At 39.8% G+C, this 27,148-nt stretch overlaps 1 protein-coding gene across 3 annotated transcripts; it reads right to left on the reverse strand.

Moving 5' to 3' along the window:
• Window positions 1–3,608: 3,608 nt before the first annotated feature.
• Window positions 3,609–25,401, reverse strand: abhd11 (abhydrolase domain containing 11). Of its 3 annotated transcripts, XR_015519568.2 has the most exons (7): window positions 25,137–25,384; window positions 18,182–18,317; window positions 17,929–18,102; window positions 16,021–16,191; window positions 8,107–8,288; window positions 5,341–6,806; window positions 3,609–5,296 (listed from the first exon to the last, which is right to left on the reverse strand). XR_015519568.2 is itself a non-coding variant. In XM_087299596.2 (6 exons), the coding sequence occupies exons 3-6, from the start codon at window positions 18,034–18,036 to the stop codon at window positions 6,671–6,673; spliced, it is 597 nt and encodes a 198-aa protein (XP_087155722.1). In that variant the 5' UTR covers window positions 18,037–18,106; window positions 18,182–18,317; window positions 25,137–25,384; the 3' UTR covers window positions 3,609–6,670.
• Between the last annotated feature and the right edge of the window lie 1,747 nt (window positions 25,402–27,148).

The raw sequence follows: 27,148 nt of genomic DNA on the forward strand, positions 1-27,148 counted from the left end.
TCTGTGTTTCAGGAGGAGCAGGTGGATCTGTCAAACGTGCCTCGTGAGTACCATGACCTGAAGAGAGTGTTTAGTAAATCCCAGGCTGCTTCTCTACCTCCTCACCGTCCCTATGACTGTGCTATAGACTTACTGCCAGGTACGTCTCCGCCCAAAGGCAAGTTATATTCGCTGTCTGTTCCAGAGAGGGAGGCCATGGAGAAATATATTTCTGATTCTTTAGCAGCCAAGATCATCCGCCCGTCTTCTTCACCGGCGGGGGCGGGATTTTTTTTTGTGAAAAAGAAGGATGGTTCCCTTCGTCCGTGCATAGACTATCGAGGGCTGAACAGCATCACGGTTAAGAATACTTATCCTTTGCTATTTATGTCTACCTGGATGACATTCTGATTTTTTCTCACTCTCTCCAGGAACATATTCAGCATGTCAGACGAGTGTTGCAGAGGCTGCTAGAGAAAGGGCTTTATGTCAAGGCGGAGAAATGCGTTTTTCATGCACAGTTGGTTCAGTTCTTGGGACATATCGTGTCAGTCGAGGGGATGCGCATGGATCCAGAGAAGATTCAGGCTGTGGTAAATTGGCCAACCCCAGATTCCCGTAAGGCCCTGCAGAGGTTTCTGGGTTTTGCCAATTTTTACCGGCGTTTTATTCTCAATTTCAGCCAGCTCGCCGCACCTCTGACTTCCTTGACCTCCTCCAAGACGCCGTTCAGGTGGTCCAGCGCAGCCGAGGCTGCCTTTTCCAAACTAAAAGGCTGCTTCGTTTCAGCCCCGATACTCATTGCCCCTGATCCTTCCCGGCAGTTTGTGGTGGAGGTTGATGCGTCAGAGGTTGGGGTCGGAGCCATCCTGTCCCAGCGCTCTGCCTTGGATGGCAAGGTCCATCCTTGCGCGTATTTTTCCCATCGATTACCTCCTGCAGAAAGAAATTACGACATTGGTAATTGAGAATTGTTGGTCGTCAAGCTTGCTTTGGAGGAGTGGCGTCACTGGCTAGAAGGCTCGGGGGTGCCTTTTATCGTCTGGACCGATCATAAGAATCTTGAATATATTAGATCCGCTAAAAGATTGAACTCCAGGCAGGCTCGGTGGGCATTATTTTTCGGCCGGTTTAATTTTACCATCTCGTACAGACCAGGTTCCAAAAACATCAAGCCTGATGCGTTGTCACGTCTTTTCGATCCTTCAGATCGTAAGTCATCTCCTGACCCTGTGCTTCCTCAGAACATCGTCGTAGCGAACATTTCCTGGGAGATCGAGTCGAGGGTCCGTGCAGCCCTGGATGGGGTAACGCCCCCGATCGGATGCCCACCGAGTCATTTGTTCGTGCCAGAGGGATTACGGTCCAACGTTGTCCGGTGGGGTCATTCCTCCAAGATAGCTTGTCACCCAGGGGTGAGTCGCACATTATTTGTTATCAAACAACGATTTTGGTGGCCAGCTATGGCTCGTGATGTGCGCGATTTTGTTTTGGCTTGCTCTGTCTGTGCAGTTTACAAGTCTTCCAATCGCCCACCTGCTGGACTCCTCCAACCGCTGTCAGTGCCTTCGAGACCCTGGTCACACATCTCACTAGATTTTGTTACGGGTCTTCCATCCTCTAACGGTAACACGGTAGTTTTGACCGTGGTGGACAGGTTCTCGAAGGCTGCTCATTTTATCCCTCTGCCCAAATTACCATCAGCCAGAGAAACAGCGGTTGCTGTCATTGACCATGTTTTTCGCATCCATGGCCTCCAGAGGGATGTGGTCTCTGACAGGGGGCCACAGCTCGTCTCTAAATTCTGGAGAGAATTCTGTCGTTTATTGGGGGCCACTGTTAGTCTTTCTTCTGGTTTTCATCCCCAGAGTAACGGCCAGACTGAGAGAGCCAATCAAGATCTTGAGCGTACATTGCGATGTTTGGTCTCGCAAAATCCATCCTCCTGGAGTCAACAACTTTCGTGGGTGGAGTACGCACATAATTCATTACCAGTGTCTGCCACGGGCCTTTCTCCATTTCAGTGTAGCTTAGGTTACCAGCCACCAGTTTTTCCCAGTCTGGAATCCGAAGTTGCGGTTCCCTCCGTTCACGCCTTTGTCCAGAGGTGTCGCCGCACTTGGAATAGGGCCAGACAGACCCTCCTCCAAGTGGGGACGCGCACCAAGGCTAAAGCCGATCGCCACCGGTCTAAGCCTCCCGTTTACGTTGTCGGTCAAAAAGTGTGGCTTTCTACTAAAAACATTCCGCTCCACACCGTCTGTAATAAGCTAGCTCCTAAATTTATCGGCCCTTTTATTGTCACTAAGATCATTAGTCCTGTGGCAATCCGCCTCAAATTACCTCCAGCGTACAGGAGAATTCATCCCGTGTTCCATGTATCCAAAGTGAAGCCCGTTTTTCATACGGCAATTAATCCGCACACACCAGGTGTAGCGCATTTACGTGCCTATAAATGTTCAGCGTTCCTGTCTCACCTAGTTAGTTTGTTGTTTTGCTCACGGTCTTTTGTGTTTTGTCAGGCACCTCTCGTTGAGATCGCTGATGGTGAGTGGTTTGGTTTCTGTTCCTTGTTGCTGTTTCTGATGACCCGTTTTCCCCGCGATGAATGTTTGATCAGCTCTGTTGAGGAATATATCAGAGACATTCCTGCTTCCACGATGAATGTTTGATCAGCTCTGTTGAGGAATATATCAGAGACATTTCCTGCTTCAACGATTATTGTTTGATCCGCTCTGTTGATAAGTATTATGAACTATTGATCGGCGCTGCCGAATTGGACCATCTCCAGTTTATATACTCCCAGCCACTCACCATTTTTTTGTTTATTGTCTTTTGCCAGCATTAAACATTCTTTTACTTGCAATTGGGTTCCACGTCTTGTTTCCTTGTGTAATCGTCACAGAATGTGCTAAAATCTGGAAGTGGGGTAAAAAAAAATCCGAAGAGGACTTTTCATGTTTTCTGGATTGCTTTTTAAAACTGTCGGTTGGGTTTAGGGAAGGGGGTGATCGGGTCAATTAATACAATTGCTTGGGATTAGGGAAGGAGGAGGGTGGGTCAGTCATTGAGTTAGTCAAACAGTCAGTCGACAGCGGCCTCTGGTGCATTTACATGAGAACAGCAGGTGCAAATGACACTCGCGAGAGATATTTGAGATCTTAAAAAGTGTACACAAAGATAAATAGATCTTAAAAAGTGTACACAAAGGCCTCAGGTGGAAAAACAAAAACTGCAAAAAACGTAGCTCCTGGGACTTATTTGGCGGTCTCCAGAGATGTATATAGAGGTAAAATTTCAGAATGAGCCTGGTTGGAAGTGAATTAAGCAATCAGATATATATCCACCCCAAATGTGTTTCAGAGGCCATTTAAACTATAGCTATCCAATCAGAAAACAGGCACAAAATGACCAGATGTAAACCCTATAGAAAGCCCTATAGAAATAAATATAGGTGAAAAAGCGCGTCCTATTTGTTGATAACCATTGTGCTTTTTAACCACAAGAGGAAGCAGCGCAAGAAAAAAATTACAGTGTTGCTTTAGGAAATTGAAGGTTTCTCTCTAATTTAAATCTCCACTGTATGTAAACATGGTTTGATGAAACTGTAAATCAACCACGCAAGCAGATTTAAGACGTCCGCATTTTTTTATTAGTAACAAATCTGCACACAGATACACTCCAGCATGCAATTCACCCATACCAACTGTTCAACACTGACTCAACTATCACTGCCTGCACGACCACGCACACTTCCACAACCTCTCATTATTGACACATTATATCATTAAAATAAGTGCCTGTATCAATTTGTATCAAATAATATTGATACATTTAGTCACATCCACTTTCACACAAACAAACAATACTGCATGAATTCACAATAGGTTTGATGCTCTAAGGATACATTACATACACTAAAAATATATCAAGTACTCTGAGTACCAAGATAACAGACCTAAAATGTATATATTAATTTCACTGTGAATAAGCTGACACTATATTATTTTTAAACAGTCTGTGCATTACATCCTCAACTGATTCCTCCTATTTAGTATTGCATACAAGTACATTCTTCAAAACAGAGAGGGCTGTTTCAAAATAAAGACATTGTTTGAGCTTTTCATTGACATCAAGCTTTATGAAACAGTCCACTGAATTGCTAAAAAGTCCAGGCAAAAACATCTTCACAAAGACCCAATCATTGTTTTTAAGTAGCTGGCAAAAGATATTAGTGCTGCTAAAAATCACTGGCAGTTGTTTTTAAATTATTCTGAAAGATACATTTCCATGTAAACACGCATAAACACCACAAACTGTGTCTGAATAGACATAACAAGCAATGGCAGTGCTATGATTTTAGTGTTTTACCATATACACATTCAATACAATTATTACGTGACATGAGAGAACACACACACTGACATTTAAGATATGTCATTTTGCAGCATATTTCTTTATGTATCAATCATTAAGATGCTGTAGTCATAAATATAATATTTAATATATTATACATTTATATAACCAGTATATATAGCGTATGCGGATTTACAAAATACTCAACACTTCCACAAGTGAACAAAAATATCCCCTTATAACAGAAGCTGAAGACTTAATCTTATATGTGTGCCACACACACACACTGGTCAAGGAAAATCCCATAAACCTCTGCTTTGGTACTTCAATAGCTATCCAGAACAGTAATAAACCTACCTAGATTAGATGAAAAGACAGTGTGCAGAGGTAGGCACATTGTTCTCTATATCATAAATCACGCTAATATACCTGTACATGTTACAAAACGTTCAACTGTGCAGTCGAACAGGTATTTCATCACATGCTTTTATATTTGATCTTGTTATTGATTATCAGTTGAATGTACAGAACTACTTTTAAAACACAAAATAAAAGGACCCAGGGCCAAGAAATTTGTGTCTGTAACAAAAATGCAGGACATGACTTCTCCTGATGCTATGAAAGTTGTCTTAACATTTGCAGCACTGTGATTTGTTGTAAATCAATATAAAACTCCTGCCTTACGACAGCTTTAACAGTTTTCAAACAAAGAAAATACCCTAAATTATGTTTTATAATGTTAAATTATTCAGACTAGCTGTACATCAAAGTGTTGTGGTCTCGCTGAATCAAAAGATGAGATGCTTTCAGATGGAAAACAGTTAAATAAGTCACACATTGTTGCATAGACATCTTTGTATTCCTTATCAGAGCTTAGAGAAAGGGTGTCCATGTCAACAATATGCTCTTTAATTAAAAAAAAATAATAATAAAAGTTCAAATCAAGTCCAGCATCATTTAGCTACACTGTTAAAAAATATGTGAGAAAGAAAAAAAGAACTCTGCATTTGAAGTGACTTTTATTGATTTTTTTAGTATTATATATTGAGTAGAAAATAAAGTACAAAGAATTAAATCTGTATAATAAGCAAAAAACTATTAACAGATCAATACCTAGTTTTAGTATCATTATTAACAGACAATATACTGTTTACATCCACTAAAAGTGTCAATAAAAGCCACTTTTTATGCTTCCACAAACATAATAATAAGAAAAACACATTAATCACTAGCTATGAGTGTTTTGTGTCTACAGTGCTATTGTTTTTGTTATGATTATCAGCGATCTAGCAGTTGCAGATTGCTAATGGACAACAAATCCTCCATTATGGACTACAAGATCCAATCATGCACCACACACACTCACAGCGGTTCCAAATCATGACTGATTGCAAACACAGAGATGGAAGATTGTCAAAGACTGATGATTACTAAAATTATATACATAGCACACACACACATCATGGCTGAGTCTTGTTAATCTGTTTAGTTAACATTATGACACATTTTCCTTGCCTTGTCCTGCCGTGTTTTTGACCCTAGACTTGTTAGTTTGTTTAATTACATAGCCTGCTGCCTGGCTTTTGATAATCTGCCTGTATCATCGACTACGACTCTGGATTTCCTGTATACATCAGTTTGCCCCTGTGTTGACGGTTGCTTGCCTGACCAATCTATTTAATAAACCTGCGCTTGGATCCGCACTCCCTTTGTCAGCATCTCTCCTGTGACAGAAGACTCAGCCATGAAGTGTGCATGTGTACTGTGTATATAGTACTAGTAATCAATCTTTGACAATCTACTATCTGTGTGTCTGCAATCAGTCATGATCTGGAACCGGTGTGAGTGTGTGTAGTGCATGACTGGATCTTGTAGTCCATAATGGCAGATTTGAAGTCCATTAGAGATCTGCAACCGCTAGATAGCTGATAATCATAACAGTTTTTAAATAAACGGATATTTAATAAATATCAAAATCTAATTCAACTATCATATTAAATATAAAGGTAAAATGTTTCATTAAAAAGCCACTGGATCCACTGTTTTGTAACATGTTATACTTGATAGCTACAAACAAATGTTCTAGACTGAAAGTTTAGGAGAACATCTCTATACTCTAGATAAAATGGTATATAATATACTATGCTAAGCCACAGTGTAAATACCACACTGAAATAAATGAATACACTAACTATCAGGAATCAAATAACAGCTCGATTGTGCATTATAAGGTTAAAGACTAGACTGAACTCATCTTAGTCCAAACCCTAAACAATTCAGTTACTGTGCCTTTAGCATTGGGCCCACCTGCATCAATCTTCAGTAGAGACGAGGTCTATGGCTGTAAGAAAGTGATTATAGAGCTGATGAAATCCAAAGGCTTGTCAGCGTGAATCCAGTGACTGGCATCTGGGATGTACTGGATATCGGCACAAGGAAAAAGCCGCTGGATTTCAGGGTAATCGTCAGAGCTAGAGGAAAACCAAGACGTTAGTGGTATGAAGAAAAACAGATATAGGTTGCGTCCAAAATCGCCTACTACTTGACTGATAGAAAAGTACATTCTATGCGGTATTTGATTTGTGTTAAAATGGTTGATGTTTTTTTGTTTCATTTAGCAGTTACACTCATTTTAAAAAGTCACTTAATATGCAAAAGCATTGCAAGTCTCAAACGTCCCATAGTGTTGCAAGTCCCATATGAGCACATTTTTCATGTTAATAACCAGTATTACTCTACTAAGCTTGGTTTGTCACACAGTTTTATTTGTTGGACAAATGGTAAACACTTAAGTGGGAACACTACATCTGTGTTATGATTGGCTGGAATTAGGGGTGCACAGTATTGAAAAAAATGACGTTGCAATCTTTTATTTTTCTGCAATTTATATTGCGATATAAATAAAGATGACTTGAATGGCTCAATTTGGAAAGAATTCATAATTTTATATTGCTTGGAATGTATTTGTCAGACAGATACTCTGCATAAATCAAACAGATCACATTTTCTAAGGAGTCTAACTGTATTCAATTACAGAAATTAGTTAATTAAATAACACTGCATAGTCTTCATAGTATAAAAATAACAATTATTATTTGATTAAAAACTACAAATGTTATAAATTCCATGGTTTCACATGGTAAATCACATGGTTTAAATACATTTGAAATCTCCTTAAAAACAAAGCAATTGAGGAAATGAAAAGCATTTTCTTACACATTAGAAATATGTTGTCATTTGTTTGTTGTTGCTGTGATTGCATATTGCCCAAAATAGCAGAAAAAAAAAAAACATATTGATGCATGGTCAGGACCCTTTTGTTGTCACTCTTTGACGCTCAGGGTACCTCTCATTTTGCATCTTTTTATGATGCTCGAGTTCCTCTGTTGCTTTTAAATGAGAAAGATTTGGGGTCGATTTACTGACATGTAAAGAAACTGGCAATTTTATCATTGTGATTCAATTAAATATTCAGTAATAAATTTGCCGCCTTAGGCTGTGCATTTTCCTGAAGAAAATAGTCAAAAGTAGTTTATTTACATAACACATTTAACCCTAAACCCATTTTTCAATCTAAAACACGGGATATAGCTCTATAGCCTACGGATGAAACTACAGTTGCAATATATTCCACAGGTACATATATTGCAGGTCTTTGTTTTAATTGAACCAGTCATGCTAAGTGTTCAACTACCCATGATAAGTATATGCATGTACAAATAGTATCCATGTGAATTGATTACTATTTGCATACAAATAAATTGTGATCACCTTATGTAGGCTGAACTACTGCCACCCAAAAACAGAGTAGGGCCCTCATAGGTGGTGTCAAATTCAGGGAAACCCAAGATGTCCTCTAGGTGGTTTGAGATGGATTCCAGGTTAATTCTCCAGCCATATTGACCGTTTTGCTCCTCCAGATTAGTGAGGAGGAACTGACGCACTGAACGCTCCTGTAAACAACACAAATGTGAGTTTGAAAAAAACAAACAAAAAAACAACAACACTTATATACATACAAAAAAAAATTATAAATAAATTAATGTCACTTGAAAGAATTAAATATTTCAGTGAACTATTTATAAAGGATGTTGTAGGAGCCATTTGGCAACTTTGCTCATTGTTCCACTAGGTGGTGCTCTTTAACAGGCTTTATAAGTGGGAACGAACATTCAGGTAACAGGTGTTGCTAGACGGAACGGAGCACATACAGTTTTGACCACACATTTTCAAACACACACACTTTCAAACGCACACACTTTCACACACATACCCACAAACACAAACAAACGCTCACGCGCATTCACACAGAGAGCCACACACATTCATTCATGCTTTAGCATGACGGTTTGTTTTGTTTGTAAGTCACGATATGTGGCAGTGTTTGACTTCTACGAACGGAAACTTACCTGGAAGGAAATTTGTGAACTATTGGAGTTTGCAACTGCAATAAACGTAAACATCTTCGGAAACAAGTAAGACTGTTCATTTCATTTACACTACATCAGCCAGAGGACAGTGTGCGTCAGCTGGGTGCCTGTCTAACAACATCTCAGGGACTTCAAGCAATAGGCTTAGCCTCTACAATCAAGTCAAAACTGTCGCTTCGCATCGCGGACCCGCCGGGAGTTGCGCCGGACCTGAAGATTCATGCCGGTTGTGTCTGAATGGAGGCCACAAAGCCTATCGACATACTGGTTCTGCTGTGGCGTGTTTGCTCTGCGTTTTGGAGGACGTCGGACGACGCTATTCATCAGCACTGCACGACGTGAGTTCTACGCAGATGGTCTTCATATTCGCTGGACAACGGCGCCCAACGCAAGGTATGTGTAGCGCTACAATGCAATGAATGGCCATTCAGTTTGTGTTCAATTTGCGGGGCAAAATCCAATGCATTGGTGACACAAGGGGCGGGTAATTAACGTCATATTTCTCCGTGAACTCTGCTACTGTTGTGCGAACTTATCGTGAACGCGTGAAATAGGTCATGGAGACAAATGAAACGATCGACAGGCCTGCCGAGCCGTCCGTAGAAATAAACACTATCGAACATGATAATGATGCGCAAACATCAAAAGAAAAACGCGTTGTTAAACTGACTGCTAAAGCGCTCGCTGATAAACTGGGACGTTTGCAAAATGAAAGGAAAACTAAGCTGAATAAGGCAGCCAGTTTAAGAAATGTGTTAAATGGTTTGATTGAAAAGGGAAATGTTGTACAAGCTCAATGTGTACTTGATGATTTTATTAAGGTCTGTGATGAATCAAAAGGTGTTCATGAGTGTTTGATGGGTATGTTACCTGATACTGAACAAGAAAAACATGATGTGTGGTTTAAAGCCAAAATGATCGCCAATAATGAGCTCATTTCTAAGGTGCAAATGTGGTTATCAAATTCTGGTCAAAATGTGAGTGTTGGTCCTACTGGTAGCCAAATTGGTGATGGTATTAATCCAGAGGATAGTGTTTCAAATGCCACTAGTAAACGCTCAGGGAAAAGTGCAGGTAGTAAATCAAGCACTACTTCTTCTGTGCGAATTAAAGCACAAGCGGAAAAGGCTGCATTGCTTGCTTGTATAGCAGCTTTAAAGGAAAAGCATGCATTGGAAGAGCAAGAGCAGCAGATAAAGAGAAAATTAGAGCAACAGGAGTTGGATACTATGTTGGCTGAAACTGCTGCCAGACTGTCCGTGCTCGAAGCTTCTGATAATTTCTGCAGTGAAAATGCATCTGATGCTATGAATTCTTACTTGACGAGAGAAACACAAAGTTTAGCACCTCCACACAAACTGGACCCGATGGCAAGTGAATTTAAATGTGCGCCTCAAAGTAAACCACAACAAACACAGGAGTGGACATCATCATCAACAACCCCCCCACTTTTAGCCGGAGTGCTACATCAAGCTAGTCAACAGCCCACCACTAGACCAAAGGAGTGGTCTGGTTTAAATAAACAAACAACTGAAATCAACCGAAATTTACATCAGCAACCAACCAAATTTAATGTGCCAAATACACATCAAAGGTATACAGGAGGATCTAGTTCAGGGGTGCACTGGAGGAATAATACAACATCACTTGTTCAACAACAGCATTTGATATCCTTGCCAGCAAGAAATATCCCTTTGTTCGATGGAGATCCTCTCCAATATGTCTCCTTCATGAGAGCTTTTGAACAAGGAGTGGAAGAAAAGTCTAGTAAGAGCGACTGTTTGTACTATCTGGAACAGTTCACTAGGGGGCAACCAAGAGAGCTTGTTCGCAGCTGTTTGTATATGACGCCTGAGCTAGGTTATGATAAAGCAAAGCAGCTGGTACAGGAACACTTTGGCTGTAAGTACAAGATTGCTGTGGCGTACATTGAAAAGGCTTTATCTTGGGCTCCAATAAAGAATGAAGATGTTAATGCTCTACAGGCTTACTCTCTCTTTCTGCGAGGCTGCTGCAATGTTATGGAGGAACTTCAATATATGCATGAGCTGGATATGCCAAGTAACATAAGGGCAATTGTCTTAAAGCTGCCATTTAAACTTCGAGAGCAATGGAGGACTGCTGCACATGACCTACAGGAAACAACAGGAAACAGAGCCTTGGTCAATGACCTGGTGAGAGTTATAGAAAGACATGTTCAAATTCTGTCTGATCCATTGTATTGCAATATTAGCGACTCACCATCTGCAACAACTGGTCAAAGAGCTGTCAATAGGTCACGAGTATCTTCAAAACAAAGAACTAAAGGAAAAAGCTTTGCTACTACCATTACACCTGTGAAAGTTGAGTGTACCACAGGATCAAGGACCGTCGCACCTAGACATAACTCTGCATCTGCTTTATTCTGTGTATACTGTTCTCAGAGTCATCTATTAGAACATTGTCAACAGTTCAAATGCAAAAAACACAGAGATAAGATTAATTTTCTGAAGGAGAAACACCTCTGCTTTGGTTGTTTGAGTACTTCACACATGAGTCGTGACTGTGAGAAACGCCTAACTTGTAAAATATGCAGCCAAAGCCGCATGTTGCTAAGGTCACAGTAAGTACTTCTACTCAAGTTGACTAAGATATTACATCACACTCATTCGCTTCAACTGCTGAGACTTGTGGACATACAGGGGCCGGAGCAGATCAGTGTCTGTTATCCATTGTGCCAGTCCAAGTCAAGTCCATCAAATCTGATCAGGTAATACTGACATATGCATTCTTTGATCCTGGCAGCTGCGCCACCTTCTGTTTAGAACAGCTTATGCAAAAGCTTCATCTTACTGGGAAACGAACCCAGTTCCTCTTATGCACTATGGGGCAAGAAAGGGTGGTGCTAGCATATTCACTCACAGGACTGGAAGTGTCTGGTATTAATGGTAATGTCTTCCATGAACTTCCTCAAACCCTAACACAAAAGAAAATGCCCGTAAACACTGATAACATTGTTACTGCTGAAACTCTGGTAAAATGGCCATACCTGGTAGGGTTAACACCTCCCAAGATAGAAGCTAACGTAGACCTGTTGATTGGAAGCAACGCACCAAGGTTGTTGGAACCTTGGGAGGTTATTAATAGCCATGGGAATGGCCCATATGCTATAAGGACCGTGCTGGGATGGGTCATTAATGGTCTTGTGCATGGAGAAGACTCCTGTCTTAATGCTGAATGTAGGTCAGCTGTAGTAAACAGGATTTCAGTATGTAAATTGGAGGAAATGCTGAATAACCAGTATAATCATGACTTTAACGAAAGAGTCACAGAAGAGAAAGGGCTATCAAGGGAAGACAAGAAGTTCATGGATATTGTGGAAAGATCTGTAACACTTAAAGACAACCATTATCAAATTAAACTGCCTCTTAAGAAAGACGTGCATCTGCCCAATAACTTTGCTGTGGCAAAACAAAGGCTAACAAGTCTAAAACGAAAGTTTCTGTAGAATGAACATTTCTTCAAAGAGTACCGCAATAAAGTCAACGACATGTTACTCAATGGTTATGCAGAGAAAGTACCTACCCAGCTGTTAAGTGGCAGCAGTGGTAAAGTGTGGTACATCCCTCACCACGGAATATATCATCCCAGGAAGAAAAGTCTGCGTGTGGTATTTGACTGTTCTGCATCATTTAAAGGATCATCATTGAATGAACAGCTCCTGCAAGGTCCCAACTTTAATAGCACACTGATTGGAGTTCTCCTGAGGTTTCGGCAAGAACCTGTGGCATTCATGGGGGATGTGCAAGCAATGTACTATCAAGTTAAGGTTCCAGAGGAGGATAGAGACCTTCTGCGGTTCTTGTGGTGGCCTGAGGGAGATCTCACGAAAGATGCGTCAGAATTCCGCATGACTGTCCATTTATTTGGTGCGGTATCATCTCCAAGCTGTGCCATCTTTGCTCTGAGGAAAACAGCTGATGATAATCAGGCTGAATTTTTCAGCAGAAATTCCACAAACTGTCAAAGAAAACTTCTATGTCGACGACTGCTTGAAGAGTGTGGAATCTGAGAAGAAAGCTGTAACAATGATCAAACACCTGACCATGCTCTGCCAAAAGGGAGGATTTACCTTGACAAAGTGGCTAAGCAACAGTTGCTATGTACTGCAAGCCATGCCACAGGAATATAGAGCTAAGGGTGTGGAAGAACTTGACATGGACCGAGATGAACTTCCCATGGAAAGAGCCCTTGGATTACAGTGGTGTGTTCAGAAGGACACATTTACATTCAAAATGGCACCTTGTCAACGGTCCTGTACTAGACGTGGAATGCTATCTGTCTCCAGTTCAGTGTATGACCCACTTGGTTTCCTGGCACCAATTCTACTACCTGCAAAGATAATGCTGCAAGAATTGTGCAGAAGAAACTATGGATGGGATGAAACGGTACCTCAAGAGCTACTACACCGCTGGACAAGATGGATAGGAGTTGGAAATGCTGTCTAACTTTGAGATTAATAGATGCATCAAGCCCAAAGACTTTGGAACTGCCATACATGCTCAGCTTCATCATTTCTCAGATGCTAGCGAACTAGGATATGGGGCAGTTACCTATCTCAGGATCCAAAATAGCAAAAATGTCATCCACGTTGCATTTGTGATGGGCAAAGCCAGAGTTACACCTTTAAAGACTGTTACCATTCCCCGTCTAGAGTTAACAGCTGCAGTTCTTGCCGTTCGTATGGATCTGATGCTGAAAAAAGAGCTGCAAATCCCACTGGCAGAATCAATATTCTGGACAGACAGCACATCAGTGCTTAAGTACATAAATAATGAAGACAGACGTTTTCATACGTTCGTGGCTAATAGGGTCACCATTATAAGAGAAGCAACAACAACTTTACAGTGGCGGTACATTCGTTCCAAGGAAAACCCAGCAGATGATGCATCTAGAGGTCTGAGGGTTGGTAACTTCATTGAACACAATAGGTGGATAGTAGGTCCAAGCTTCTTGTATAAGTCAGAAGAGGATTGGCCAGCTGATAGAGCTGACATGGTGATCAAAATTGATGATCCGGAAATAAAAAGAGAAGTTTTAGTTAACGCAGTAAGTGTAACTGACTCCTCAGATAGCACCACTCATTTAAATGCGCATTTCTCAGATTGGAAGAGATTGAGGGTAGCCGTAGCTTGGTTTCTTAAGTATAAGCGAATGCTTCAGGAACGGTCTCACAAGAGGAAAGAGTCTAAGACTTCTTATGTGGGTATGCAGAGTGTTCCAGTGCATGAAAGGTGCACTTTGTCCATTGAAGACATAAGTGAGGCAGAGCTTGCCATTATACACTTTTGTCAACAGCAACGATTTAGTGAGGAAATCGCTACCTTGTCAGCTGGAAAAGGAACTGTGAGTAAGCAAAGCCCTCTGTACAAACTGGATCCACGTCTGGATAACGGACTTCTAAGAGTCGGTGGGCGACTAGCTAGAGGTTCACTACCAGAGGAAGCTAAGCATCCACTGATTTTGTCCAAAGACCAACATATAGCTACTCATAAACCACATACTGTCCACATTACGAAGGAAATATTGGATCACAGGTGCTAATTCGGCAGTAAGAAAGATAATGTCTGACTGTTGTCTCTGCAGAAGACAAAATGGTCGAATGATGCTACAGAAGATGGCAGACTTGCCCATGGAGAGGATTCTTCCGGACAAACCACCATTCACCAACACTGGGGTTGACTACTTTGGTCCTATAGAGGTGAAGAAAGGACGAGGCACTGCCAAGCGATATGGCGTGATATTCACTTGCCTGTCTAGTAGAGCAATCCACCTTGAAATAGCCAACTCGTTGAATACAGACGCATGCATTAATGCAATACGTCGGTTTGTCTGTAGAAGAGGTCAAGTTGTTAATTTACTGTCTGAAAATGGTACCAATTTTAAAGGAGCAGAGAAGGAACTCCGAGAGGCACTCCTAACCTTGAACCAGACAAATATTGGAGGAATGCTACAACAAAAGGGCATCAAATGGAGTTTCAATCCTCCTTCAGCGTCGCACTATGGTGGTGTTTGGGAGCGTATGATTCGCATGATGAGAAGAATTCTTTCTTCAGTCCTTCATCAACAAAAATTGGACGATGATGGACTCCACACAGTAATATGCGAAGTTGAAGCCATCTTAAACGACCGCCCCATCACCAAGTTATCTGACGATCCAAATGATCTAGAACCCCTGACACCTAATCATATCCTCCTCATGAAAGGTAAGCCGTCTTTGCCACCAGGGCTGTTTGAACACCATGATCTGTACATCAGAAAGCGATGGAGGCAAGTTCAGTACATATCTGATCTCTTTTGGAAACGGTGGATTCGTGAATACCTGCCATTATTGCAAGAGAGGCAGAAATGGAACGAACAGAGAAAAAATCTCAAACCAGGAGATATCGTGATCATTATGGATCCTACAGCACCACGAAGCTCATGGCCTCTTGCAAGAATGCTGGAAGCATTTCAAGACAAGAAAAAGATTGTGCGTTCAGTGCGGCTTCAGACCAAAAGTAGTATAATAGAACGGCCTGTGACTAAACTCTGCCTATTGCAAGAATCAGTTTAGCTTATCTACTATTAAAGTGTCTCCACTGGGTTATTGTGTATTTGAAGTATTATGTATGTGCACCTATTATTGCCTGATGTTCTTTTATGGCTCCTTAATATTACATTTGGGAATTGTTACATTTGTATTCAATTAGGGGCCGGGATGTAGGAGCCATTTGGCAACTTTGTTCATTGTTCCACTAGGTGGTGCTCTTTAACAGGCTTTATAAGTGGGAACGAACATTCAGGTAACAGGTGTTGCTAGACGGAACGGAGCACATACAGTTTTGACCACACATTTTCAAACACACACACTTTCAAACGCACACACTTTCACACACATACCCACAAACACAAACAAACGCTCACGCGCATTCACACAGAGAGCCACACACATTCATTCATGCTTTAGCATGACGGTTTGTTTTGTTTGTAAGTCACGATATGTGGCAGTGTTTGACTTCTACGAACGGAAACTTACCTGGAAGGAAATTTGTGAACTATTGGAGTTTGCAACTGCAATAAACGTAAACATCTTCGGAAACAAGTAAGACTGTTCATTTCATTTACACTACATCAGCCAGAGGACAGTGTGCGTCAGCTGGGTGCCTGTCTAACAACATCTCAGGGACTTCAAGCAATAGGCTTAGCCTCTACAGATGTGTTTGGACAAGGTTACCTTAACTATCTTCCTGAGCTGGTCTTCAGCCAGTCTTCGCGCTGTGGAACGAGGAATATCACTGGGGATCTTCACCTCTTTCATTGCCTGAATGTAGGCATGGAAATTGGTGTGGGCTGAAGTTAGAGAGGGACTGATGTCCACAACAACCAACCGCTCCACTAAATTAGGCTGAATTAGAGAGAGAGAGAAAGAGAGAGAGAGAGAGAGAGAGAGAGAGAGAGAGATTAAAACTATTAAAAACTATTAGAATTACAACTACGAAGAAAACTTTTAAACAAAAACAAGAGAAAGTAAAACGGTATGACTTTGATTGTAAAACATTAAGAAAAAACTTTAGACAACTAACAAATCAGAAACACAGACAACGAGAGAATACAGATTTGCGTCTTCAGTACTGCGAGGAGCTTAAAAAATATACAAATACAATAAAAAAATAAATAAAGAAGAGTACATCCAAATACATCTTAAAACATTTAAAGAATCTGTTAATTCAAGCTATTTCTGGGAAAACTGGAACCTTCTTAATAAAAAAGAAAGGTGAACAGCTAACAATACAAAATTGAGAAACCTGGAAAAATTGTTTAGTAAAATAAACATGGGTATGGAACAATCACACACACACACTCCCATATGGGCATGGTTCACCGTGAGCAGAGGGAGGAGTGGGCGTGGCCAGCAAAGCAGGGGAAAACAGGTGAGCAAACAACTGCTGTCAGTTAGCTCACAAAACTAGACACAAACCATGAGGAGATTCATGATTTTATAGTTTACAAGATTAAAATGCAAAAAAAAAAACCAGTAATTTAATGCCCTGTTACATTCGTTATTCGTAATTTCATATATACATAACCACAATTTGTTATACCATTATAAAGATAATCATGTTTGTATAAACACTATAAATGAGGAGGACTTCTCTCCTCCTGAATCCCCTGGTCTGAAAACCACGCAAACAAACCCTGTGAATCATGGAAACAAACCATACAAACCATCATGAACGGCTAAATACTGCTTGCCATGCGCGGATGTGTCTCACCCAGTCATTGGGTCTCACAGTTTGGCAGGTCTGCCTTGCCTTCGGAAAGCACATGCCCTCATGAATATTTAAGAAGCAGGTACTTCTCATAGGATAAGAAAACTTTGCTATGAATAATAATGAGAAACCAATACCTTCTCACTGGACAGGCAGGTCAGCGCTATGTCACCGATTTTGACCCCGCCCCAAAAATTATTTTAAACCTGGAAGATGAAATTAGCTGACAAAAGCTCAAAATTATCCAGTTTTCCCTAAAATTAAGCTGACAGGTGCTAACGTTGTCTTAACTGATACTCAACAAACAAATATGGTAAAATCTAAAAAAAAAAAATTACCCCAGGGTGTCTCAAACCTTTAAAATAACACATTTGTAAATGTCGAGATGAACATTATTTATCATTAATAAATGCTTCTGAAGTATTTTTCATTGTTAGTTCTTATACTAATGCATATAAATAAATAATAATATAATCAATCCTTCTGATCCCAAACATTTAAAAAACATATAATAAAGATCAGGATTTTACCACCTAAATATTTTATTACCACCTGTCTTGTAATAAAAAATCTAATTATTAGATCTTTTATAATCAGACATCGGCACAAAATCAAGAGGGACATTTTACTTTGAAACAATTTCATACTTCATGTTTTTCTGCATGACAGTCGCACCACATAAGTTTAGTTTAGGGTCAACCCTCTCTTGCTATTCATAATATTTTATCAAAAATAATGCATATTTATTTTGTTTCCACCTTCATTATGATACCAGGTCATTCCTAACATTTCATCCTACATAACCCCTAAAATGATCAAAATTAACTTTTTAACTTCACCATCATTTCAACAGTATAAATGAAGCAATGTACCTGTGATAAGGCTGTAGTCATTGCAACCTTTCCGCCCATGCTGTGTCCAATCAGGACACACTTCCCAATGTGCAGCTGTCCCAGCAGATGTGTCAGATCACTAGTCATTGTGTCGTAGGTCAAGACAGGGCTGTGTGGGCTTTTGCCGTGGTTTCGAGCATCGATTGTCAGCACCTAACTAGACAAAGTACAGTCAGGACAGTGAACAGACTCCTCTGAACAGCCCAAAGTACTGGTGAAACTGGAGGCGTACCTTCCTGCCGGTCCGTTGAACCAGAGACTTGGCAATGGAGTGAAAGTTTGATTTGCTCCCAAACAAGCCATGAAGAAACACCAGTGGCGTGCTGTCACCTTTCCCATCAAACACATCATAGGTCAGGTTTACAGGGCTAAGAGAGAGAAGAGTACATTGTAAAAAGTGGTTAGTTGGGTTTACTTAAAAAAAGAGAGCAAATCAATTGCGGAAAAAGTACAAATAAAATCGCCACACTGCCACTTTAAACCAATTGCCTCAAAATTCTTAAGTAAATGAACAAATGTATAATTATAAAAAAATAAGTTAAGTCAGCTTAAGAGTTCCAAGTTACAACAGTAGGTTTATCCATTTTTAAAATAAGTTGCTAATCCTTTTTTACTGTGTAGACATAAAAGGAAAAGACACATAGACAAGTTGATAAAACCTTTCCAAAGCAGAAAAGTTCTAACTCAATCAAAGCAATGACCACTAGGGACAAAATGTGATGCTGGCTTTAAAAAGCCTGGCTACAGTACAAAGTTTGAAGTCCTTTTAAAAGCATAGCATGTATAATAGTTCAAAGAAGTTTAAAGTTTTAAAAGCCTAAATGAGTATTGCAAACTGTAGCATGCATGTCGCTATAGGTTTTTATCATATTGCTACATGTTGGTAACATTGCTGTTATGAAGTATAACATCGACTTAGCACATTACAAAATGTTTATATATGTTTTATGTTGACAACAAGCTATATAACATAATTGTTAGCATAAATAATACTATGTATGTTGCTAGCATGCATAAGCATGTTTGTGGCACATTGCTAATCGATCAATCAATCAATTAAACTTTATTTATATAGCACCTTATTACAACCACGAGGCTGCCCAAAGTGCTTTACAGTATTCATTCATTCATTTTCATCTGCTTTTCAGGGGGTTTTAGGAGAGAACCCCAGACTTCCCTCTCTCCAGACACTTCATCCAGCTCCTCCAGGGTGTTCCCGAGGCTATCCCAGGCCAGCCAAGAGACATAGTTCATCCAGCGTGTCCAGGGTCTTCCATGAGACCTTCTCCCGGTGGGACATGCCTGGAACACCTGCCTAGGTAGGGGTCCAGAAGGCATCCGAAGCATGCCTGAGCCACCTCAGCTGACTTCTCTCGATGTGGAGGAGCAGCGGCTCTGCGCCGAGCTCCTCCTGGGTGACAGAGCTCCTCATCCTTTCTATAAAGGTGTGTGCCCTGCCACCCTGTGAAGGAAACTCATTTGGGCCGCTTGTATCCGAGATCTAGTCCTTTTGGTTATGACTCAAACCTCATGACCACAGGTGAGAGTAGGAACGTAGATTGACCGGTAAATCGAGAGCTTTGCCTTTCGGCTCAGCTCCTTCTTTACCACAATGGACCGGTACATTGACCGCATTACTGCTGTTGCTGCACCAATCTGCCTGTCAATCTCATGTTCCATCCTTCCCTCACTCATGAACAAAACCCCAAGATACTTAAACTCTTCCACCTGGGGTGAGGACTTTCCTCCAACCTCGAGATGGCAAACAAAGCACCAAGGCCTATGACTTGGAAGTGCTGATTCTCATCCCAGCAACGTCACACTCAGAAGCAAACCGCCCCACTGCATGCTGAAGGTCCATGTTCAATGAAGCCAACAGAACTACGTCTGCGAATCCATAAAAAATTTGAACAAAATTGGTGAAAAACGGCAGCCCTGCTGGAGTCCAACATGCACTGGACACAAGTCTAACTTATTGCCGGCAATGCAAAAAAAGTATTAAAAACTAAATTATACATTAAAACACATAAAATGGTAAGAACACATGTGTAATAAAACAGCATTTGTACTAACGAATATCAAAAGCAAGTCTAAATAGATCCTACAGCAACAACTGACCTGCTGATCATAGGACCCTGTTCAGTTTGTCAACCTTTAACATCTCACATAAATAATATGAAGGTGCAAGACCCGTTAACTGCATTAAAAAACAACAGTAGTTTCTGGTAGTGAAATTAAACTGTTATAGCTGACTGTGAGAGGGCGTCTTAACTAGAGCTGTAATCAGGCTATAAAAGTTAGGCCTGATAGAGCCTGAACCCGACAAGTGCATTTTGATTGACAGCTTTTTAAAAGCCCGAACCCGTTTATAGCCCGACATTATCCAAATGTGCACATGCACACAGCTCTTTTGTCTTTTTTTCATGAATGAGTCGTTTATATGCGTTAACATTACTAATTCATAACATAGACTACAGGCCAAGTTGGAACATAAAAATAAAATAAGCCCTCTGAAACATCTTAACATCTCAACACTCTAAATAGGCCTGGGTACATACACTTAACCTTTAAATTGGCCAACGACCAATAAAAATAAGGTGCAGTAGGTAGTGCTGTCACCTCACAGCAAGAAGGACGCTTTGTTGCTGGTGCGAGCCTCGGCTCAGTTGGCATTTCTGTATGGAGTTTGCATGTTCTCTCTGCGTTCGTGTGGGTTTCCTCCGGGTGCTCCGGTTTCCCCCACAGTCCAAACACATGCAGTACAGGTGAATTGGGTAGGCTAAATTGTCTGTAGTGTATGAGTGTGCGTGTGAATGTGTGTGTGGATGTTTCCCAGAGATGGGTTGTGGCTGGAAGGGCATTCGCTACGTAAAAACTTGCTGGATAAGTTGGCGGTTCATTCCGCTGTGGCGACCCAGGATAAATAAAGGGACTAAGCCGACAAGAAAATTATTGAAATGAATGATAAATGATGACGGGTATTTGGCAATAACGAATTTAAGATAAAGGCTCTGTGGGATTTGTTTTGCCACTTCTCCTGATAATAAGGCCATGGTGAAGCTAAATAATAAAAGAATAATGCCAGCATTAGCCTGTATACTCTGAATACATTGTGACTTTATGGTTTTATTAATATTTAGTTATAATTTGAAATTCTTTACTTATCAAGATTAGGCTGTGTGTTTTTGTGGGGAACATTATTTAATCCACTGTTAATGGCTTTAGTGCAGTCCTTCGCTCACTGAGCAGCACTGAACACCCTTTCTCTGCTGCTGCTACTGGCCAAGATGCACTACTGATCTGGCTAATTTAGCATGTTTTGGGTAGGATTTTTTGTTCATCTTCCACCAGTCAGGAACATTCATTTAATTTTCCATGACAGAGGTTTCAATGCAGCAAGTGACCTCGTCATCTTCCCTGTCAGCTCGCTGAACACTGCTCCTTAATGAACTGCCGTAAAACGCAGTATATAAGCGACCGCCGAAACAATTAGAATGACTGTTCAAATTAACCTGTTGGCTGGCCTGACCGCTGACAAAATTCACTCTTTTTGACATCTCTGTCATCATTTGTTATACCTTTGCAGGGATGGATTTCAATGTTGTAACAAACAATTTGATTACTTCCTCGCGCTAATCGAAATGCATCACATGACTGTTCATTTACTGCCCAAGCCAGGCATGACCCCGTCTAAAAAGATAGAAATAAAGTACGAACCCAGCAAAGATCTTCAGCTCTAGTCTGAACTAGTAACACTGTTAGGTTGAGCTGCAAACAATGCAAGGATTACCCTGCACCCGCTATGACTAGCTGCTGCAATGTCCCGCGGCTGCTTTCCTCCTTTCATGTGCGACTCGACGGCTTTGAGCTCCATGGTCCCTAACGAAAAGGTCTTTTTGTTGAATTTACACATTGCTTCATTGCCACGTCGTTAAATTTACACTTTCCCATCTTTGCATTTTGAACCTCACATCAACAACCGCGCGTAATGACAGCACGCAGGTGCTGACCAACGTAAGCGTCTGTACTAGCGGACCTACCATAATAAGCTAATAAATGACGCAGACTGTTATTTCTCTCCTGTTTCCCACATACTAAATTAATCAACTGTTAGATGTTTTACTGTGGACCACTGTGCTTCCCTATCGTCATTAAGCACACCGGCTGAAAATGTAATACCTACAGCCACTTTACGGTAAAATTTAAGACAATTTAAGACCTTAATTTCCTGGATTTTAATTTAAAACATTTTAAGACTTTTTAACGACCCGCGAGAAACCTGTGCTAAATGGCAATGCTCGTGTACATGTTTGATCAAATGCTAATACTTAGTAGGCATTTCTAGCATATGTTATTGCATTTAGATAATCATTCATAGCATGTAGCTAATCGTTATTAGCACTTGGCTTCCATTATCATTGTTACCATGCATAGTACACAGGAAGTCCCATTTGCTAGCAAGAGTCAAACAAGCCAATGCCCAGGTCCCTACGATGTTCTGATGTAGAGATATTGATATTTTTAAATGGTTGCTAGGTTATACTGTTTTATTACTGTGGGGACATTTGACAGGTTAGTGATGATACATCAAAGCTTCTTGGCAATATGAGTGATCTTAATCGACCCCGATGTTTCTAGGACAGTCTTTATGAGTGTCAAAAACTGGACTTGAACATTATGTATTCCTGGGGTTGGGTTGCGGCTGGAAGGGCATTCACTGTGTAAAACAAATGCTGGATAAGTTGGCGGTTCATTCCGTTGTGTCGACCCCTGATTAATAAAGGGACTAAGGGAATGAACATTATGTAAAAATGGCTTGCCGTATTTTTTTGAAAATACAATGCTTAATAAGTGTTAAAAAGTGATACATGCAAAAATGGCTTGCCATATCAGTAAAAAATTATGGAGTTAAAGTCAAAAATGGCTTGCCATATTTTGAGAAAAATAATGCTTACAAATTATTTATTGGAAAACTATAAGTCTGATAAACCTTAAAGACATAGCAACAAAATCTAACTCATCTAAATACAGCTTTTGGCCAAATTTGAGGCTTGTATAATTTTTTAATATGCCCGGATTATAAAAATTTAATATTTAAATTTTTTTATTAAAAAAACAATAAGTCTTATAGGCATGAGGAGATATAGCAACAATCTTGAATGTAGAAGGCACATTTTGACCACATTTGGGCCTTGTGGCATGAACGGCCTAGGAGGAGATACGTTTGTTTTCAAGGACAGAGTAGTATAACAGTATGTTGGCTTTCTCAAGCCAACATAATTAATCCTGAATTAACAGGGAGCCAGTGAATAGAGTAAAGGACAGGTGTGATGTGCATACGTTTGAGACTTACCCACGCTGGCTCAGAAATGGCTTGACTTTGGCAAGAAGGCGAAGCTGGAAAAAGCTTGCCCTAATCACTGAATTAACCAGTTTATCAAATTTTAAACTACTGCACAAATTCACTCCCAAATGTTTAATTACACAGCTAAAATAAGGGGAAACACTAAAAGTGCTTTCACACCTACACTTTTGTTTCGGAACGTATCTCGTTTGCCCAGTTAGCGCGGTTCGATTGGCATATGTGAACAGGGCAATCGCGCTCTGTTCCGCGCCAAAGTAATCGCTCCGAGATCGCTTGAATTAGGTGGTCTCGGCTCGATTGAAACGAACCCTGGAGCGGATCGATTGCAGTGAGAAAGCGATCCGATCCGAGCGCGGTTATATCACAGTGTTTTATGGATATGTAATAGGCTTACGGCTATATGAAGAGAGAATTATGAGTGTGTCGGGAAGTTTCGCAAGTCTTCGGATGCCCGCAAACGAGTGATGATCTCCCGGTAATCTCGCGTCTCCCTCCCGGTCCTCAAATAGGCATCGTCGCGCACCCTTCTCACCCCTCCCCACCGCGTCTCGCTCAGACACGTCACGCGCGCACCCTGTCAATCACCACCAAACCACCACCTCTCCTGACAGCTGAGCGGGACGCTGCAAAATAAACCCTGACACTCTGACTAATGTAAGGAGAGTTTACTCGCACGTGACTTGTTTTAGCTCTTTTGGTCCGATTATAAACTTTGCAGTGTGAAAGTGAACCGCTCCAAGAGCAAAGAGCAACAATGTAACATTTGTAATCTCTGTTTCGGAACAACTGAATCGATACACAGGTGTGAAAGCACCCTAAAATCATTTGAGGGTAACTCATTAGGCAGGTTAGAGTTGCTAACAAATATTTTTAAAAAATTTACAACATGTTTAACACCTGCCTAGCATGAATAAACATACCACTAAGACGTGTCTAAGACATTTCAAAAGGTTGTTAGGGTGTTTTAGCAAATTACAATCAAGTTTTATTGATATGTCTTTTTTTTTAATTCATACTAGCATGAGTTAGCATGCTCAAACATGTTTGTCATATAATTTATATCATTAATGACTAGCATGCATTAACGTGCTACTCGTCTTACCACACTGCAAGCATGAAATAGCTTGTTGCTAACATGTTTTAACACCATATTAGCATTACTCATCATTTTGCTAACACGTTCTGGGTTGTGTAGGGTTGCTAACGTTTGTATTATGTTTAGTACAAGGATAGCAAACATAAGCATGTTACAGTAGAAATATTACAAAGCTAAAATGCTAAAAGGACAGGAAGATAGATTTAGATACTTATTTTACAATAACCACAAATCAAATCTGAATATGACCTTGGTTTAAGTTGTAGCTTTAAAGCTCTATGAATTTTAGTCTCAGGAGAATATTAACTTTAAATCTGAATAGCATTTGAGTATATTGCCTTTCACAAGACTCATAAGTATGAGTTTTTATTGATGTTTTACTTAAAGATAAGATATGGTGATGACTGGAAAGTGGAAACATGGCCTTGTTTACAAAATCATACCAATATAGTAATATCTAATTTATAACTTAATTAATGTAACCATTACCCGTTATTAGCCACAACAAAAGATAACGTGTAGGTAATTTTGACTGGTTTTACTCTTTTTACTCTATTTCTGATTAAAACCCATCTACTACTGGCTAATTTTCTAAGGTGACTGTAAATGCACGAATAATAACGTTAAAATAAACTACAAATAACTTTTTAAAGTAACAATAATTTCTCACACATGAAGTTCTGTGCAATTAACAATATTTCATCCGGAAGATTAAAGATGCAACACCTGGCGGTTCTCATGCTGTCACTGCCAGCGCGGTCCAGCCGCGAGACTCCGCTGCAAAAATCCCGAAGTCCCGTTACAGATGAACATGACGACAGGCCGCAAGGCGCTCCTCTTGTGAAAACACGGCACAGGGCACTCATGGCAAAATTTGATATGCTAAAACGTGCGTCCGGACTTCATTCATTCGACCGGGGTTGGCGACTTCAAAGGTCGTCGTGATGTTGTTTAGCTAACACTAGGGAAACCCTTCCCGCACGACAGGGTTGCCAGATCTCGCTAGAAAAACAAAATAAAACCGCAACAAATGTAGAACTGTTTAAATGCAAACGAAAGCAGATACAACTAAACACTTCCATTTTTTAGTTTTTAAAAAAATATAAATGTTTCACATTTACGACTGACTGTCTAAATCTGGGATTTTCAAAATTGTGGACATCACATTGACATTATTATACTTATTTTTAAATCTAGTTAATATTTATTCATTTGACTAAACTTTCTACTAATTAAATTTGCATAAAGTATTTAAATCTCTTTTTATCTAAAAATTTATTGTATTGAGATTATATTAAGATTACTTTAATAGCAGTTTTATTTTTTAGTTTTTCTACAGTAATTTTATTTAATCATTATTTGTTTAAAAACACTTTTGGATAAATTAAAGCTTCTTTTGTTATATTTTATTATTCCGTTACTTTTTCCAAGTTTTATTTATTTAAAAAAAAATTAAATTGACTTTTATTTAGGTTTTATACTAATATGTGTTTATTTGTTGTCATATTTTTTCCATAGATTTTTATTTATTTATCATTATTTATAATATATATATTTATCCTCCCGATATTGTTTTAACAATAGTATAGCACTAGCAATCAAAAACTCACCTGTATTTCATTATACTATAATTTTATATTTAGACAACCTCATGGGAAAAAAATATTGCGTAAAGCAAGTGGACATGGCAACATTTCGACACCTCAGAGTGTCAGTGATGTCATCACGTCGTGCGCATTTAAAGCCTGCAAAGCTAAGCACATTTCAGACAACACATATATTTGAAAAATAATATTTACAATAAAAGATATGCACATGCAGGAGATGCAGAGGAGTTACAGTGAAAGAAAAAAATATGAGAGAAGACGAAAATATGTTATGACAAATCAATCAGCATTGTTTAGCCTATGGAGCAGTTTTACCAGAGGATGGCGCCACAGACCACAAAAACAGACTTAATTCAGATTGTGTGGGCAACAACACATCTTTCATGCACTACACAGAAAATGATCTTTAATCGTTTAATTAATTTAATAAAACGTTAAGACTTTAGTCATACAGTTTCTTAATATCTTTTGACATATATGCTGTTATCAATGTTATGTTTAGATGTAATCATTAAGCAGGAGTGCTTAAAATCAAGGTTTATCACTTGCATATATTCACTGATATGTGGCATATTTAATAGCGTTTAAACACTTCTGAGCAAATGTGAAAAGAAGATGATGATAAATCCAATCTGGCACAAATCCTAATGATAACGTTATGTTGCAAAGGCCACTTGTAAGGCCAATGACTTCTTTCCCCCCAAACAATTATATTCTTCAAAATAACTTTTATTGAGTTCAACAGAATAACAAAATTCATAAATGTTTTAAACCACTTAATTGCCTGCAAAGAAAGAGGACATTTTCCTATGCGGAAAGGCCTGTTAAGGGGAAGTCTAGTTCACACAATAGGACAACTAACTGAAAACAAGACAGAATCTTCCACAGCAAAAAAAAAAAAAAAAACATACAGGTAGTAGGCAGTAGAAAATAAAAATAAGGAAGCACAATGCCATCAATAGGATCCTCAAATTAATAAAATGGGAAGTTAAATTATTGAAGTGATTTAATAAAGAACTACACAACTGTACTTTGAGTGGCACCTGTAGTTCCATGCAGCTTAATCCAATAAAGAAACATGTTTGTCCACATTCCATAGACATGCACTGTAATTAAGTGTAAAAGGAGTTT

This window comes from Danio rerio, chromosome 21 (assembly GCF_052040795.2).
Source record: "Danio rerio strain M-AB ecotype USA chromosome 21, GRCz13ab, whole genome shotgun sequence".
Taxonomy (NCBI): domain Eukaryota; kingdom Metazoa; phylum Chordata; class Actinopteri; order Cypriniformes; family Danionidae; genus Danio; species Danio rerio.